This window comes from Anolis sagrei, chromosome Y (genome assembly GCF_037176765.1).
Source record: "Anolis sagrei isolate rAnoSag1 chromosome Y, rAnoSag1.mat, whole genome shotgun sequence".
NCBI classification, from domain to species: domain Eukaryota; kingdom Metazoa; phylum Chordata; class Lepidosauria; order Squamata; family Dactyloidae; genus Anolis; species Anolis sagrei.
This window is the reverse complement of record NC_090035.1, coordinates 68,857,671-68,876,614: the sequence shown is the minus strand read 5'-3', so window position 1 is coordinate 68,876,614 and position 18,944 is coordinate 68,857,671. Positions and strand designations below refer to the sequence as shown.

The 18,944-nt window shown below is 42.5% G+C and overlaps 1 protein-coding gene across 1 annotated transcript; it reads left to right on the top strand.

Annotated features, from left to right (window-relative positions):
- Nucleotides 1-450: 450 nt before the first annotated feature.
- On the top strand, nucleotides 451-10,532 carry LOC132780586 (phospholipase A2 inhibitor gamma subunit B-like). Its single transcript, XM_067461393.1, has 5 exons — nucleotides 451-544; nucleotides 3,293-3,388; nucleotides 5,483-5,635; nucleotides 8,570-8,713; nucleotides 10,057-10,532. Exons 1-5 carry the CDS (start codon nucleotides 490-492, stop codon nucleotides 10,263-10,265), a joined length of 657 nt encoding a protein of 218 aa, XP_067317494.1. The 5' UTR covers nucleotides 451-489; the 3' UTR covers nucleotides 10,266-10,532.
- The last annotated feature ends 8,412 nt before the right edge of the window (nucleotides 10,533-18,944 follow it).

Here is an 18,944-nt window from a genome sequence, read left to right as displayed (position 1 = left end):
TTCTCTCCCCCTGCCCCCCCTCCCCACACACACTTAAATATATCACTGGATTCAAATTATTTTCCAACAGGTCAATTGTATGTGCAAATTGTATTGTATTGTCAAATATAAGCCTATATCATGCTATTAGTATCTACTCTAATTGAAGCAAAGTAGCACATTTTTAGCCATAGTGATAAAAGGGTATATCCTTGGTCAGCTAAAGGTTTTTCAGAGAGCTAGTTTGATGAAGGGCTATGGGCTGGGCATATTGGCTAATTTGCTAACTGGAAATCTCATATGCCAGCTGGACTTCTGCCTACTCCCAGTGTTGGTCTATTCATATTTAGTTTATCTTAATAAGCTGGGAGTTTATGGGAGTTGTAAGATAAGAATGTAAGCTTATCTTTGCAAGCTAGATGGATCTGATCAGCTGAAATATCCCTTCACAGCATAAGAGGCACCAACGTTTCCTGTATCTAGTCCTGATCAGTCATTATCTAAGGCACCATGAAGGCAATCCTGATCTTCTCCCTCATTTGTGTTTGCATCTCCATCATTCATGGTGAGTGCTGTTCAATTTTATTTAAAGGACAAGGTTTGTTGTTGTCTTTTTTGTTTGTTTGTTTTGGAAGGGCAGAAGGCAACAGAGGATGAGTTGATAGCTTTCATGGTCAAAAGGCAATTAAATGACACCTCTTGGCGTGATGCCTTCCTCCTCTTGCTCACCAGGGCCGAATGGAGGTGGCGGAACATTGGAACAAACTGGGGAAGTTCTTTCAGCTCCAGAAGTGGTTGGAGCTAAAGAAAAAAATATGAAGGACCAAAAATCCCAGGCTATTTTTGTTCTTTTACACCCTCCCAGTTGGTCATTAAATCTTTGGAAAGTAATTTTTAATATTTTGGAATGGGATTGGGGGGGGGGGGGGAGGAGAGGGAGGGAGGGAAAAGAGAACACAAAATGATAGCATAGCTCAACAAAACATGTTTTCTTGGTGTTTGATTTTTTAGACCCATTCCTGGAGTTATCTTGGGTGCTGATTAGGCTTGGGCAATCCATGGTTCTAAATGGTTCTAAAATACTTACAAAACTAAAGTTCTGGTGGTGAAAATTTCAGAACTCTAACAAAACTCTCAAAATTTCATAATAAATGGCAGTTCCTAATTGGTTCTGTCATTAAAATCACCAATAATGAAATAATAATTAAATTTTGAAAGTTTTGTTAGAGTTCTGAAATTTTCACCACTAGAACTTTAGTTTTGTAAGTACTTTAGAACCATTTAGAACCATGGATTGCCCAAGCCTAGTGCTAATTCATAAAATTGCATTGCATACACCACACCAGTTCTTATTTTTCAGAGTTATCGTGGCTTTTAGTGGGATATGTTCTGTATCTCAAAAACTAGAGGCAATAGGGGAAATTTTTGGAATCAGCAGGTCAAATATGCCCCGAAACAGAGCTAATATTTAAGGCATTTAAGACAGTGTAGTATTATGAGGAGTAGTATGTGGCTTTATGGGGGAAAAGACATCAGCATGTCATTAAAAAAATCCACGTCAAAGGCTATAGACAGAATGAACACAAAGGATGCTCACCAATGCATCCTCTTCATCCTGAAAAGAAGTGACAAGTAGAGTGCCACGGGTTTCCATCCTGGGCCTGATTCTGTTCAACATCTTCATTGACAAGATGACTGATTAATGACATTAATGACTTAGATGAAGGGTTGGAAGACATGATCATCAAGTTTGCAGATGACACCAAATTGGGAGGGAGAGCCAATACTCTAGGAGACAGGAGCAGAGTTCAAAACGATCTGAACAGATTAGAGAGATGGGCCAAAACTAACAAAATGAAGTTCAACAGTGACAAATGCAGGATACCCCACTTAGGAAGAAATAATGAAATGCAAAGATACAGAATGGGGGATACCTGGCTCGATAGCAATATGTGTGAAAAAAATCTTGGAGCCCTTGTGGACAACAAGCTAAACATGAGCCAACAATGTAATGCGACGGCTAAAACAGCCAATGGGATTTTGGCCTGCATCAATAGGAGTCTAGTGTCCAGATCTAGGGAAGTACTGCTACCCCTCTATTTCGCAGGGATGGGCAAACATTTTTGCCTTGGGGCCATATTGTGGGCCTGGATGGGTGGGTCGGGCTGGGAGGGAGGAGGACCATTAACATGCTGGGCAGACCCATGAGAGGTAGGGTCTAGGAAAGGTGGCGCCAGAAGGGGGCAGGGCCAGGGTCACCCTCAGGTTGTCCCATCATTATGCTGGGAGGAAGGCAGGACACAGGTCGACTGCCCCAATCCTCCTCTCCGATCCTCGGGCTGTCCTCTTGGCATTATGCCAGAAGGAGGGTGAAACAGGCGGAAGCTGAGAGTGCTCTGGAGGACTCTCAGCTACCATGTGTCTCCCTTGACCTGCCCTCCTGGTATAAGGATGTGACCACTCACACCATCCTTATGCCAGGAGAAGGGTGAGCTACACATTGGGTGAGATGACTCCAGAGGGCTCTCAGCTACTGCGTGACTACCTCGCCCATCTTTTTGGCATTAGAATGTGGCAGGCCACCATGTCCTTATGCCAAGAAAACGGAAAATGATGAGGGCCTGAGGTAATGGCCCAGAGGGCTGCATCTGAACCCTGGGCTTTAGTTTGCTAAAGCCTGGTCTAGATCCAGGGATGTCATGCTACCTCGCTATTCTACCTTGGTCAGACCACACCTGGAATACTGTGTCCAGTTCTGGGCATCACAATTGAAGGGAGATGTTGACAAGCTGGAATGTGTCCAGAGGAGGGTGACTAAAAGGATCAAGGGTCTGAGGAACAAGCCCTATGAGGAGCGGCTTAAAGAGCTGGGCATGTTTAGGATTCAGAAGAGAAAGCTGAGAGGAGACATGATGAGGGCCATGTATAAATATGTGAGAGGAAGTCATAAGGAGCTTGTTTTCTGCTGCACTGGCCAATAGGGCACAGAACAATGACTGCAAACTACAGGAAAAGAGATTCCACCTGAACATGAGGAAAAACTTCCTAACTGTGAGAGCTGTTCAGCAGTGGAGCTCTCTCTCTGCTCCGGAGTGTGGTGGAGGCTCCTTCTTTGGAGGCTGGGTGGCCATCTGTCTGGGGGTGGTTTGAATGCGATTTTCTTGGCAGTGGGTTGGACTGGATGGCCCAAGAGGTCTCTTCCAATTCTATGATTCTATGATCTCTCCAAAACTTTAGAGCGGCGTCTCACCAGTTTCTTGGAACTTCAAAAGTTAAGATTTCCTCCACTTCCTCCCATTTTTTCTGTCTCCAGGAGAAAATAATTATATAACATGTGCTTCATGTGATCTGGGAGACACCAAATGCGAAAATTGTACAGGAGCGGCCTGCGTCACTATCCATCAGTTAAGTGAGTATGGTGAGGACCCATAGATAGACATGCCAGGTCTGAGATTCTACATAAAATGAGGACAATGTAATGCTTAGTTCTTGCACAGTTCTATGTCTTTCCCTGCTCACTGTTAGATCTCCACCTTCAGGGCAAATGCTGTGGCTGCTTTGTATTGAAGGAAAAGAAGGAAGAGACAATTCAGAGGGGGAAAATCCAACTAGTCTGAGCTCATAAGGGAAAGATATAACTGTGTTTTGGCAGCTGTGGAAGACAGGAACCTCCAGTGCTCAATCTAAAGGAGACATGAACATCTGTTAACCAGATTTATTCCATGAATCCAAAGTCACTTAAATGAGGCTCATTTTGGCAGCTCAATGTGGTCATGGCTATGGGCTTGTCTAAAATTTCTAACAAAACTCAATACAATCTGCAGGTTTATATATAAAAGAATTAAATCAACATAAAAGGAAACAGAGGCCCTTTCTACACAGCTGAATAAAATCCCACATTTTCTGCTTTGAACTGGAATATATGGCAGTGTGGACTCAGATAACCCAGTTTTTATTTATTTCAGACCAAAAGCACTGCATAAATTAGTATAAAACCGATAAAAATAGAAGGAGTGCAGGTGGCTAAATAACTTTTGACTAAAAACGTGCAACAGCAACGGCATTGTCTGTAGCCTCTAACAATTCCTCCTCTGTACATGAGGCAGGGCACAGTGGACATGCATTCAGATGCGGAGTTGTCTGTTCTGCTCCACAGTTACATAAAGTGTGGGATTCCTTTAGGTAGTGCCATTTTGCCAGGTTGTCTTTTGATCTGCCCACCCCACTTCTGAGTCCGTTCAGGGACTTCCAAGTTGCCCATTCTTGGTTTGCCCCTGGAAGAAGACCCTCGTAGGGGGGCATCCAGTTGGGGTTTCCTGGTTTGGCTGACCAGAGGGATACTTTTGCTTTTGCTAAGAGGAGTGGTAGTTCTCATAAAGTTTTTCCTTCATGAGGAAAAAAAGCAGATATTGTGGGGTTTTCTGGCTTGATATTCTGGGTTATATAGCTGTGTGGAAGGGCACCAAGTTGAAGGGAAAAGGGAGGGGGGATAGATAGTGATTTCGAAAAGTTTCAATGATCTCATGTCCTGATTGAAGCAATTAAGACCCCTTCCAAACAGCTGCATAAAATTCACATTGAATGGGACTATATGGCAATGTGGATTCAGATAATCCAGTTCAAAGCAGATACAGTGTTCCCTCACTTATTGCAGGTGTTACATTCCAGGACCGCCCACAATAAGTGAAAATCCATGAAGTTGGGATGCTATATATATACTGCATGAGGTGTAGGACTGCCCCCTCCTAGGAGTGGCTCTGCCCACTCATCTCTCCCTCTCCTCTCTCCCTCTCTCTCTTTCTCAATCCCTTTGCCTTCTCTTTCCTTTCCTCTTTCCACCTCCCTCCTTCCCTCCTCCCCTTGCACACCACACTTCCTTCTGGCTCCTCCTCATGCGCCAGGCTCCCCATCCCCTCCTCCTTCCCCCCTTCTTTTTCGCTTTCCAGTGACTGCACTGGGAAACATGGCATTGGAGGGGATGATTTTAACCATGCGTGGGGGTCCTCACAGGTAATGGGTATACAGTATTCCCTCACTACTTGCATATTTTTAATTCATATATATATTTTTTAAAACCCACAAAACAGCGAGTCTGTGAAAAGCAAACCATGAAGTAGCGAGGGAACACTGTATTGTGGATTATCTACCTTGATATTTTGGGTTATATTTTTGTGTAGAAGGGCCCCTAGAGCAGGCATGGGCAAAGTTCGGTCCTCCAGGTGTTTTGGACTTCAACTCCCACAATTCCTAACAGCTGGTAGGCTGTTAGGAATTGTGGGAGTTGAAGTCCAAAACACCTGGAGGACCGAACTTTGCCCATGCCTGCCCTAGAGAGAGACCAGACATGTTGGTCTCTCAGCATAATCATCAAAACCTTGCTCGCCATTGTCTTTCTGCTGGAATCAAGTGGAACAACTGCTGACAGATAACAGTTAAGCATCTCCTCTCCCTTTGTCTGCCTCCAATGTGTTCTGATGAGATATTCATGTTCTTTTTTTTCCAGGTGGAAGCAGCAATGGACACTATAGAGGGTGCAGTAATCAAACTCTGTGTGAAGAAGTTGCCTTCACTTTGACTCCTGCTGATAAAAAGCAAATCCAGAGCAGCTCAGCCTGTTGCGCAACTGACTTGTGCAATCAAAACCTGACACTCAGTTGTGAGTATAGGAAAGGATTCCAAGAAATCGACTTCCTTCCTGAGAACAATCGAAGAAGGGAGCAGTATTGTCGAAATGTTGGCTGGGATTCAAAACCACCTGCTTAGTTAGGTGCACTAGGCAATCAAGTACAGGCAGCCCCCAAGTTATGAACAAGATAGGTTCTGCAGGCTTGTTCTTAAGCTGAATTTGTATGTAAGTTGGAATAAGAACACTTTGGAATATACATTTGCTTTGGATAACACAGAGAAACACCCCTGAGGTGTTTGTTTTGGTGTCTGTGCCCCTCTTCAGAAGATTTCGTCTCACTTTCTGTCCCTGTGATAATTAGATTTTGAAAAAGTTGGCTTGTTGTGGAATCAAGAACTGGTGATAAACCTTTTCCCCATGACAACTCTTCCAAGAGTGAATTTCCCTCCCAAGAGCTAGATTTCTTGCACTTCTTGTTGCCTCACCCCAGTATGAGTTATATGTAAGTTAGGTGTTTGGAACTCAGGGACTGCCTGTAGTTAAGTATACTTACTAAGTAGCTTCTCTTGCCCCCACGTCCCCAATCCTGCTTTACCAGGGATCACCCTGTTGATTGGAGCACGTCATGCTGATCATTGGTTGCAGCACATCATTGCTTCTAACCAGTGATCTCTTGTGTGACAATCAGAAGCAGGATCTTCTCGGCACCAGAGATCACTGGTGGGAGGGATGGTGATATCAAGTAAATTAGTGGTTTTCAACCTTTGTAATGCCACGACCCCTTAATACAGTTCCTCATGTTGTGGTGACCTCCAACCATAACATTATTATCGTTTCTACTTTGTAACTGTAATTTTGCTACTGTTATGAATTGTAATGTAAATATCCAATATGCAGGATGTATTTTCATTCATTGGACCAAATTTGGCATAAATACTCAATACACCCAAATCTGAATACTGCTGGGGTTGGGGGAGGGGATTGATTTTGTCATTTGGAAGCTGTAGTTGCTGGGATTTATAGTTCATCTACAATCAAAGAGCATTCTGAAATCCAGCAACAATTCAATTGAACCAAACATGGTACACAGAACTCCAATGACCAACAAAAAATACTGGCAAGGTTTGGTAGGCATTGACCTTGAGTTTCGGTGATGCAGTTCACCTGCCGCCAGAGAGCGCTGTGGACTCAAACAATGATGGATCTGGACCAAACATGGCATGAATACCCAATGTGCCCAAATGTGAACACTGGTGGAGTTTGGGGAAAATAGACCTTGACATTTGGAAGTTGTAGGCCGGGGGCTGAATCTGGCCCACCATATCATTTCATGTGGCCCTCCAGATGCTGGACCACAGCTCCTGAATTATCATTAGACATCATGACAATAGCTGGTAGTGAGAGGGATGTGATTTTAAATGAGATTTTCTAATGACTGTAAGTCCCAGATGTCTTGATTTGCAAAAATGTCTTACTTGCCAGAAACTGCTGATGCTTAGAGAAAAGCTGCCACAGGAAGGTGATTGCTCTCTGTGTGCTGCTCAAGGATACAAGCTGTAAGTTAGTAATGTACTCCCTCACTCCCTAATTTCTCACAGGCATGTAAGAGCAACATGCAACTAGATAAGCCGATGTGCAGCTTCAAGCTCAGGGTCAGAGAGACATGAACGATACCATTGTTAGACACTTCTGCTGTTAGAAAGATAGAAGAGCCAATGAAAATTCATTTTAGCCGATGAAACTGTGCCTTTAACTTTCTTGAAAGTGATAAAATGAATGCAGCCTAACTCTAGGCACAGCGAAACCTTTTTGATTGCATTATATATGCGTTTTACTGTCATATTTATTTATTGTATCAGGAGCATCCAAACAGATGTATAAAAAAAAACCACGAAGTTTGCAAATTTGGCATTCTATTAAATGTCCTTTAATACATTAAATATCCATTTAATACATCTGCCAACCTTAAGAAATGAGGCTATCAAGTGGAGTCTACGGCATGCGAGTGTGGAGAAGAGCAAACCACAGACCACCTATTACAATGCAACTTGAGTCCTGCCAGATGCAGAATGGAGGACCTTCTGATAGCAACACCAGAGGCACTCCAAGTGGCCAGCTATTGGTCAAAGGACATTTATTGTCTTGATCTGGCCACACAATAAACAGCTTTTTACAGTTTGTATATTCAACTTTTTGTTGGTGTCCTTCATCCTCCCCCCTTAGTGGGAAGGGGACTCCTGCTTTTGGATTTGGATTTTAGGAGTAATTTTGCATCTTTGCCTGTTTTGGATTTGGATTTTAGGAGTAATTTTGCATCTTTGCCTTCCGGATGTGATACAGTCACATCTGGAAGGCTGCCATTTAAGTGCTCAGTCAGGATAGCGGGATTTGTGAGTATGTGAATAATATGTCTGACTTAAAAATGTCCTTTAACCTTTTCCCAACCTTAGAGCCACAAGTGCTGTTGGGTTGCAATTCCTATTATCCCCAATCTGCATGACGATAATCAAGTTCAATAAGATCTGGGGACTCAAACAGGATAAAAAATTAAAAAGTGTTAATCACTTTGTAAAAATGATAGTTGACCCTCTGTATCCATGGATTCTCCATCCATGGATTCAATGACCCTTTGAAGGTAATCATAAGGCTGATGTGACCCTCAGTGAAAATGAGCTTGACACCCTTGAGGTAGAGGATGAATGTTTGTTGACAGTACCTGGCCCTATTTTGGTGACCAATCACTTTGAGTCCATTTCAACTGCCGTGGAATCCTGGAGTTTATCGTTTGGTGTGGCACAAGAGCACTTTTTATATAAGAGTTTTAAAAATCCTTTTAAACTTCATATTCCAGAATTGTGTCATGTGTATCACGGCAGCTAAAGTACAATCATAGTGCTGTAACTGTATCGTGTGAATAGTACTCTGCTGTTCTTCACTCATCACTTCTATTGGTTTTTTTTACAGCACCTCCTGTTGGTACTGTTGAAAATGGAGTGAATTGCCCAGTGTGTGAGAATTACAATAGCCTCCAGGTGTGCCAAGCCAATACACACCTTGCCTGCCGAGGAGCCGAACAGAAGTGCATTACTCTTGAAGGGAAAACAAAAGGTATTAAGGCATATTATTTTGGCAACAAATGGAGGAAAGACAATTGGACTTTCTTGTGTCAAATGCAGGAGTATTATTTCCTGGGATAACAGGATCATTGAATCTGAGATATGAAAGCAATCACAAGGGCCACCTAGTTCACCCTCTACCATGTAGGAATGTACAACTACACCCATGAAAGGTGCTCATCGAATCTGTGAATCACAATCCTTTGAGGCAACCCATTGCATGGTCAAAATAGCATTTACAATTGAGATGATGATGATGATAGTAATAATAATTTAATTCTTACTCACCGCTTCTCATGGCTCGAGGTGAGTTACAACATTGCTAAATCACATAATCATTTTAAAATACTCAGTAATATACACATATCAAAACATATTTCCATAAAATACTTATTTTGTTGTTGTTTAGCCATTCGGTCACTTCTGACTCTTTGTGACCTCATGGACCAGCCCACGCCAGAGCTCCCTGTCAGCCGTGGCCACCCCCAGTTCCTTCAAGGTCAAGTCAGTCATTTCAAGGATATTATCAATCCATCTTCTTATCTTCTCTAAGCTTTCCTGTCTTCTCATGATGTGACCAAAGCACTTCATCTTTGCCTCTCATATCCTTCCCTCCAGTGAGCAGTCAGGCTTTATTTCCTAGAGTATGGACTGGTTCGATCTTCTTGTGGTCCAAGGCACTCTCAGAATTTTCCCCAACACCACAGTTCAAAAGTGTCTATCTTCCTTCACTCAGCCTTCCTTATGGTCCAGTTCTCACTTCCATAGGTTACTACGGGGCATACCATTGCTTTAATTATGTGGATCTTCATTGCCAGTGTGATGTTTCTACTCTTCACTATTTTATTGAGATTGGTCATTGTTCTCCTCCCAAGAAGGAAACGTCTTCTGATTTCCTGGCTATAATCTGCGTCTGAAGTAACCTTTGTGCCTAAAACACATATGAAAATGCACAAAACAAAAATTAGACATAGAATGGAAGTTTAAAGTTTGTCATTAAAACTGTCTGAGATGGAATATCTTTCTTGTAATTTGCATCTAGTGGTCCATTTTCTATCATTTGCAGGAGCAGAAAACAAGCTTGTTCTATCTCCTACAGACATCCCTGCAAATATTAAAGAAATAGCTATCATCTCACTTTTCCCCTCTTGATCCAGAATTTCAGCATCTATTTTTCATTTCAGACCTTTGCAGGCTCAGTTGGACATAAAAGCCATCATGCAAGCAATAAACACACATGCATGAACCGACCCAAAACAGAACGTGGTGGGATGTAGTCTTGAAACAGTTTTTTTTATTTTTCCATTTTTTAATCTGGTTCTTTTCTTTTCACAGATGGAAAGGGCAACTTCACCTTCCAAGGCTGTGCAACGGAAAATGCCTGCAAACTGATGGTAGATGACCTTGTGCCCTTCAAAGACAAGATCTATACGTTGTCCAAGAATGCAACGTGCACCGACAGAGGAACCCTGGCAGCAATCTCTTCTCCAATGGTCCTATTTCCTGTGGTTGTTGGATTCCTCTTAGCAAATGTCCGTTCTTAACCTAGGCAAATACCAGCTTGCTCCTGAGTGCTGGGTAAAAAAAGCTCCACCTTTCTTTTTTATTATGAGAATTGCAGACAACATATTTGTCATGAGGACTGAGTGATATACACACACACACACATTTTAAAAGGAGATAACTCCTTTCTCGAGTTTCTCAAACTGTAGGACTCTTTCTCATTGAGAACAAATCTATCAAATATAGGGTGTCGCTTCAATCAATTTAATCTCAAAGGCTCAGTGTAGCACTTTTCTGTAACAGGGTAATTGGACTGAGAGATACTACTCAAATAAAATATATTCTAAATAACACACGTGAATGTGAATTTTTCAAGGGCACAACTCTGAGGATCTGGGAATTCTATATACAATAGAGTCTCACTTATCCAACATAAACGGGCAGGCAGAACATTGGATAAACGAAAATGTTGGATAAAACGGAGTCTCCTACTGTTACCTGTCTGACGTGATACTAGACACCTAGAATACTAACAACAAGGACTCAAACGGTTAAAGCAATGCCTTGGTGCTAGAGAAGTCCAGCAGGAAATGCCCGGGTGTGGAGAGGAGTGTGGAAATCACAGAGGGAAGGAGGGAGGATGCTTCTGCTTCCAGTCCTGCCTCTTTTCCCCTTTCCTCCCTCCACTTTCTTCTTGTCTTGCCTTTTTCACTTACTGGAAATGGAGAGAGAGTTGAATAGCACTCCTTTAATTGAAGGGAAAATGCTGGAGAAAAAGGGGAGTGTTGGATAAGAGCGTCAGATAAGACGGAATGTCGGATAAGCGAGACTACTTTCTTATGTTGGGCAGATGTTGACATGCAGTTGACAGTGAAAACACATTCCACTGTTTTGACAACAGGGGCTGGCAGGAGAGTTTCACAATTCACACAACTTCTTTCCTCCTTTCCAATAAGTGGGCCATTCTTCATTTGAAATGATGTATTACAATTAAACTGGATCTCTGTGGATTTGGTCTGTCAAAATGTGATGCCTTAAGAAGCAGAAAAAGTGAGGAGGTAAGCAGAGAGAGCATTTTCTTGCTGTTGTATGACTCCAGTTTTCTTCTGATGTATGGCAAGCCTTAGGTGAGCCTGTCACAAGGTTATTAAGGAGCTGAGAGTGCCCAGGGTCACCCATTGACTTATCTTGTCTGAGCATGGATTCAAGTCCTGATCTCCAAAGTCATAGTCTAACATTCAAACCATGATGCCATCCTTCAAACAAGGGTGGGTACCTATGTGGTTTGTAGGACCCAATTCCTACAAATTCCCTTATGCGCTTTCATTTTGTTGTTGTTTATTCATTCAGTCTCTTCCAAATCTTTGTCACCTCATGGACCAGCCCACACCAGAGCTCCCTATTGGCCGCGGCCACCCCCAGCTCCTTCAAAGTCAAGCCAGTCACCCCAAGGATACAATTCAACCATCTTGCCCTTGGTCAGCCCCTCTTCCTTTTTCCTTCAATTTCCCCCAGCATCATTATCTTCTCCAAGCTTTTCTTTCTTCTCATTATGTGGTCAAAGTACTTCATTTTTGCCTCTAATATCCTTCCCTCCAGTGAGCAGGCTTGGTCACTGGAAGGAAGGCTTTATTTCCTGGAGTATGGACTGGTTTGATCTTCTTGAAGTCCAAGGCACACTCAGAATTTTCCTCCAACACCACAGTTCAAAAGCATCTATCTTCCTTCACTCAGCCTTCCCTATGGTCCAGTTCTAACATCCATAGGTTATTACGCGGAATACCATTGCTTGAACTATGCGGATCTTTGTGGCCAGTGTGATATCTCTACTTTTCACTATTTTATCGAGATTGGTCATTACTCTTCTCCCAAGAAGTAAACGTCTTCTGCAGTAATCTTTGCGCCTTTCATTACTCCACATCAAAATGGACCAGAAAGTAACATCATAACATTTACTGTCAACATTTTGTGAGGGACTGAAGATGGTCTTGGTTTCTGGGATGCTTGTAAGAGTGAGGATACTTTTTACATGTTTTCATATTTGGCTTGCTGTGGGGCAAAACCAGGCTGAAAATTGGAGGTTGAGGTTTTTGTTTGGCAGAGTTTCAGGATTTCAAGATTCCATGTGTCACGCTATAAACCCACATCCAGTGGCTTCAGGCGAGCAGAAAGAGGCATTAAGTGACCCTTCCATTTTGGATATGACAACCTCCTTGCTCTTGTTATCAATAGAAATTGTCGCTGTCTTCTGCTCAGCTCAGTCTCTCCAGAGCAGTGGTTCTCAACCTGTGGGTCCCCAGATGTTTTGGCCTTCAACTCCCAGAAATCCCAGCAGTTGGTAAACTGGCTGTGATTTCTGGGAGTTGTAGGCCAAAACACCTGGGGACCCATAGGTTGAGAACCATTGCTCTAGATCTAAATAGGAAAAAAAACCCCATTTAGACCTCTTATCTTAGTTTTAATGGTAGCAGAAAGAAAGGGAAGCAAAGTCAAGGAAACCTTGGCACCCGAGCAGGGTGTGGGTCTCCAATTATGCCAGCCCTGTGCCTGGCATTGCCAGTGACAACAGCCCTACCTTTGTTTGCAATTGATCCAGGTAGTTCTGTTAGAAAAAACAGTGGAAGTTTTATTGCTAGGCAGTAAAGCCATGCATTTCTTTTATTGCCGTGAGAGACTAAATGTCATCATGCCAATAGGGATGGGCAGAAAGCAAGGAGATATTGGCCTCTTCCACACTAACCCTATATCCCAGGATCTGATCCCAGATTCTCGTCTTATCCCAGATTATCTGGCAGTAGAGACTCATACAATCCAGTTTAAAGCAGATAATTTGGGATAATTAAGCGATCCCTCGTAGTTCGAGTGTAGTGTCCTGGCGGTGGGTCTGTAGGCGACCATGGAGTCCTATTCTTGATCTGCATCTTCTCTCACAGTGAGGGTATCGGTTTCCAGGTGGAAGGCGGTCCCTCTTGGGGTTGGCTTGAAGCACCTTCCTCTTGGCACGTTTCTCTCTTTCGCCCTCCATTTGTGCCTCTTCAAATTCTACAGCACTGCTGGTCACAGCTGACCTCCAGCTGGAGCGCTCAAGGGCCAGGGCTTCCCAGTTCTCAGTGTCTATGCCAGAGTTGTTAAGGTTGGCTTTGAGCCCATCCTTAAATCTCCTTTCCTGTCCTTCAACATTCCACTTTCCATTCTTGAGTTCAGAATAGAGCAACTGCTTTGGGAGACAGTGGTTGGGCATCTGGACAACATGGCCTGTCCAGCGGAGTTGATGATTTGGGATAATTTGGGATAAGATCCTAAGGTATAGGGCAGTGTAGAAGGGGTCTAGAGACAAAGTTGAAGTACTTTGGCTACATCATGAGGAGACAGCAAAGCCTGGAGAAGACAATTATGCTGGGGAAAGTGGAAGGTAAAAGTAAGAGGGGCTGACCAAGGGCAAGATGGATGGATGGCATCCTTGAAGTGACTGGACTGACCTTGAAGGAGCTGGGGGTGGTGACGGCCGACAGGGAGCTCTGGTGTGGGCTGGTCCATGAGGTCACGAAGAGTCGGAGATGACTGAACGAATGAACAACAACAAGAAGAAGGGGTCCAAGTGATGCCTCTAGTTCAAGTTATGGAGAAAGTATCTGCAACAGGTCTTTGGAAAGATTTCATGTGACTTGAGATATAAAGGTATAGCTTAGGTATAGGAGACAAGTGTTTTGAAGTGAATTACTGTCTCTTTACAACACACTAAGGGATGCAGCAGTTTAATGGAGTTGGTTTTCCCCAGGAAAACCAGAGAACAGCAGCTTGATGGGAATGTCGAAATGCATAGCACTCCCTCATAATAGAACAGTTGTTCAGGATGAAGGAATAAATTAAAATGTACATAGAATAGATATCCTCTCAGAGTGTAGGCGGCGCCACACCACACAATAAACAAAAGAGCCACAAAAACTCTTTCTGGGCAATGAACCTTTAAAAATTGGGACAAAGTGTGCTGGCAAAATGCAAACTCTTCCCAGCAAAAGCACAACTTTACAGGAAGAGCCATAAGTGCATAGAGCGAGAGAATCGAACCTTCATTAGCATCTAATAGGTCAATTCTCTATCAAAGGCCCCTTTACACTGCCATATAATTCAGATTATCAAATTGGATAAGACACATTCTCTGCTTTGAACTGTTAGGACATGTAAAAAATCAGTTGGTGAGTGTATTAACTGAAAATGCAAAGCACGAAGCTGATTGTTTGGGACATGCCCAAGAAGCTAGCCGAATCTGGGAGTTTTGACAACAGTTACATATTTGGGCTTTAGCTGTGCAGGAGCTTGCAGACAGAGAGAGAGACAGTTCTTTCATCATGAGCTGCTGGAAGGGGAACTTCCACATGGGCACCTAAATATCATTCGAATCTCTCTGAAAGGATGTTGTGTGAGTCAATGCAATTGTTCGCATGATTGTATATATGTTGCTCTGCATTACAAAGAGTAAACTTCTTATTCTTTACTGATCATCTGCGTGGCATATTTTCTTTCTCTGGCAAGACAATGGGTGGATTGATAAAATGTGAACTACATGTGATTTTCATTCCACCATACACTGGATTATATGAGTCTACACTTCTATATAATCCACTTCAAAGCAGATAATCTGGATTTATATGACTGTGCAGATGGGGCCAAATTGTGACTTTTATAGCCCCTTCTACACTTATCTGTCCAGGTTATCTGCTTTGAATTGGATTATATGGCAATCTTGATAATCTGGATTATATGACAGTGGAAAAAAACCCCAAATGTCTCAAAGAGCAATTTTGGCAAACCAAAATTAAGCAATATGCAACTTCTTCTTTAGCTAGTAATGTGGTGTAAACTTTAGGTTTGGCAGATATGGAGGGAATTGGGCTAGATTGGAAGGAAAAAGGCAGGATATACATTGAATAAATTAATCTATATCCCAGAATCCATTTGCACATATTTGCATATCCTTGTTCCTTCCTCACGTCTCCCTGTTGCCTTTCCTCACAAAATGCAGAACGTAACATGGATGGGACCTTGTCTTTTGCCTTTATTACTGTGCAAAGCTCCTGGCATGCTCATAACAATCATATCAAGTCTCCAATATGTCATCTTGACAGTTTCACATTAGGTTTGCTCATGACACACCAAAGTCAAACAATGTGACACAATTGGGAGGCAATCTCTGTAATATTCCCTCTTCACAGTCATGTATGTGGCACTATATTTTCTAATGTTTGTTTCATCACTACTGGAAACCATTTGTGAAAGTTGCCTGCACTGTACCTAGTAATAAAGGCTTCCTTTGGCAAAGGAATAGACCAATTTTACAATACATGTAGTACAGTGTTTGTCAACCTTTCTAATGCTGTGACCCCTTAATACAGTTCCTCATGCTGTGGTGACCCCCAACCATAACATTATTTTCGTTGCTACTTCATAACTGTAATTTTGCTACTTTTATGAATTGTAATGTAAATATCTGATATGCAGGATGTATTTTTATTCACTGGACCAAATTTGGCACAAATACCCAATATGCCCAAATTTGAATATTGGTGAGGTTGGGGCAGAATTGATTTTGTCATTTGGGAGTTATAGTTGCTGGGATTTAGAGTTAACCTACAATCAAAGACCATTCTGAACTCCATCAATGTTGTAATTGAACCAAAGTTGGCGCACAGAACTCCCATGATCAACAGAAAATACTGGAAGGGTTTGGTGAGCATTGATCTTGAGTTTTGGAGTTGTAGTTCACCTACAGCCAGAGAGCACTGTGGACTCAAACAATGATGAATCTAGACCACACTTGGCTCAATATGCCCAAATGTGAACACTGATGGAGTTTGGGGGAAATAGACCTTGACATTTGGGATTGTAGTTGCTGGGATTTATAGTTCACCTACAATCAAAGAGCATTTATTTATTTATTTATTTATTGTATTTATATAGCAATTTTCTCACCCTGAGAGGGACTCAAAGCGATGATAGAATTGGGTCAAACTTCCCACACAGAACTCCCATGACCAACAGAAAATACCTGAGGGATTTGGGAGGAATTGATAGTGATTTAGGAGAGAGCTCACCCCTCCCCACTTACAGTCTGTGAAACAGCCCTCCCCTTAGCTGAGAGGTCAGCTGAAAGGCCAGCCAATCACAGCAGGAGGAGGGCTTTTTGCCCTCTGTTTCCAAAAAGGTAGAGAAGGACTGGTGGAGTCTTCTCTTCCAAAGGGGTTCCTAAGGCCATCATGTGTTTTCTGATGGTCTTTGGTGACCCTTCTGAAACCCTTCCTACACTTCTTCACTTCACTTCACTTTATTTCTTAATTAGTCGCTCTCCACCAAGGTGCTCCAAGCGACTTACAATCTAAAATAGCATTTACACAATATAAAAACATTCAACATAAAAACATTCAACAGTGACTATTTGGCAAATTAGATCTGATTACTTAAATGCACAACCAAACAGCCAAGTCTTGAGTGCCTTTACAAAAGGTTGCAACTCCGACATTGCTCTAATGTATGGAGGCAATGAGTTCCACAGAATTGGAGCATAGGTCGAAAAAGCTCTACGCCTTTTAGCTTCCAGGTGTACCTCCCAAGGGCCCGGGATGTATAGGAGATTTTCCTGGGTGGATCGAGGTGACCACTGATGGAGAAAAGGAATGAGGCGGTCCCTAAGACTCCCCCCCCAGGGGTCGCGACCCCCAGGTTAAGAAATATTGATGTAGTAGTTTGAGCATTGTACAGGGTTAGTCAAAATGCATAGGCCAATAAGCCATTCAATTGAATGGCTTATTGGCCTATGCATTTTGACTAACCCTGTACTATGACTATGGGGACCAGGATTTGATTTGCTGTTTGGCCATAGAAATCCATTGGATGATTTTGGGTGAATCACAGAATCTCAGCCCCAGAAACCCCTTTAGAGTTGCCAAGAGTTGGAAACAATATGAAAGCACATAATAAAACACATTCATTTTACTTTTATTACTCAATCCACCCAAAGATGCATATTTCCTCCTCTTTCCCCTTTCATAACAATGGCCTGAATTCCATCATCAGTTCCATCTAGAGCAGTCCTGTGCATTCAGTACACTTTACTTATGTCTTGACTCACCATGGATTGACTCAGTAAATTTACTCTGCTTGGGGATTGACCAATATGATTCAGGACTATTTGAGAAGTGGGAACCACACGTATAAGAGAGAATTATGCTTATAAACAGAAGCTGGGGGAAAATACCACAGTGATGTCATAATGACAACAAGCAGAAGGGTATTTTCAGAGCTGTCACCTGGGTAACTCTAGCAGACATGTTCTGGAAAGCTATCTCAGCTCCAGTAACGATCCTTGTTTCTCATAGAGAATGTGTCATTAAGATAATTATGGAACCAACTATGAAATAGCAGTTTTCTTTGGAACACAAATGGTATCCAGTTTCTTGACAGTGTCTGATCAATGGTACATAACTGACTGCTAAAGACCTCATGTTGGATTCAAAAACCACACAAAAGAGGCCAGCACATGTAATTGCCAACTGTGTATTTACTCCAATGTAAGTTCTACTGAGTTATATTGGACTTACTCCCAGGTAAGTGTGCATAGGACCCCCTAGTGGTGCAGTGGGTTAAATCACTGAGCTGCTGAATTTGCTGACCGAAAGATTGGCGGTTCAAATCTAGGGAGCGGAGTGAGCTCCCACTGTTAGCCCCATCTTCTGCTAACCAAGAAAACATGCAAATATGAGTACGAGGGTTGATTGAAAAGTAATGCCTCCATCTTCATTACTTGGGTTTGGATGGGAATATTTTAATACATCAAACGTAGATGTAATCCTTAGAATGTGCTCTTTAACTATCACTATTCACTTTTCCACATAATCATGAGACAATTGAATACATTTCTGCCAACAATGAACAAGTTTTCTGAAGCTGTCATGGAAGAAGTTGACATTCTATTTCTTCAACCAGAGTCTCGCAGTTCTCTCATTCTGGGTACCCATCGTGCACAGATCTTCTGATAGCCAAGCAAAGCAATAATGTGACCCATATGTTCTTGTGAAATGCCAATTATGCATTTCGACGATCATCCTGAATCAATCTGTCAACCTTTTGCTTTTGAAACTCGATGGTTGCTGTCACAGGACATCCAACTCTTTGTTTGTTATGCAAGTCAGATGTTCCCACCTCAACATCTTTAAACTTACTTGCCCAATGACGCACAGTACTCACATTAACACAATCACCATAAACAGCTTGTATTCTCTGATTAATCTCCTTTGGGGTGACACCTTCTGCTGTCAAGAATTCAATGACTGCATGTGGCTTAAGTTGCATTGACCGATGTCTGCACAGGGTTCCATACTTTGCACTTTAACAACACAACCGTTCAATGCTAAGGCTTCCCGCCAAAATGGAACTGTAGAGGAGAGTCTACTGAACAAGCCAGTACCTGCCACATACCAGTACTCCCATCTGTGGAGGAGTTGTGAAGGTGGAGGCATTACTTTTCACTCAACTCTCATAGATCAATAGGTACTGCCTCAGCAGGAAGGTAACAGGACTCCATGCAGTCATGATAGCGACATGACCTTGGAGGTGTCTATGGACAATGCTGGCTCTTCAGCTTAGAAATGGAGATGAGCACCAACCCCCAGAGTTGGACATGACTAGATTTAATGTCAAGGGGAAACCTTTACTTTTACCTTAAG

What these genes read in the sequence shown, in the direction of transcription:
- LOC132780586 (XM_067461393.1), top strand. Translation starts at nt 490, where the DNA reads ATGAAGGCAATCCTGATCTTCTCCCTCATTTGTGTTTGCATCTCCATC. An exon ending in TTGCATCTCCATCATTCATG is followed by an intron (nt 545 to 3,292) that starts GTGAGTGCTGTT and finishes TTCTGTCTCCAG; the next exon opens with GAGAAAATAATTATATAACA. An exon ending in TCAAAACCTGACACTCAGTT is followed by an intron (nt 5,636 to 8,569) that starts GTGAGTATAGGA and finishes TTTTTTTTACAG; the next exon opens with CACCTCCTGTTGGTACTGTT.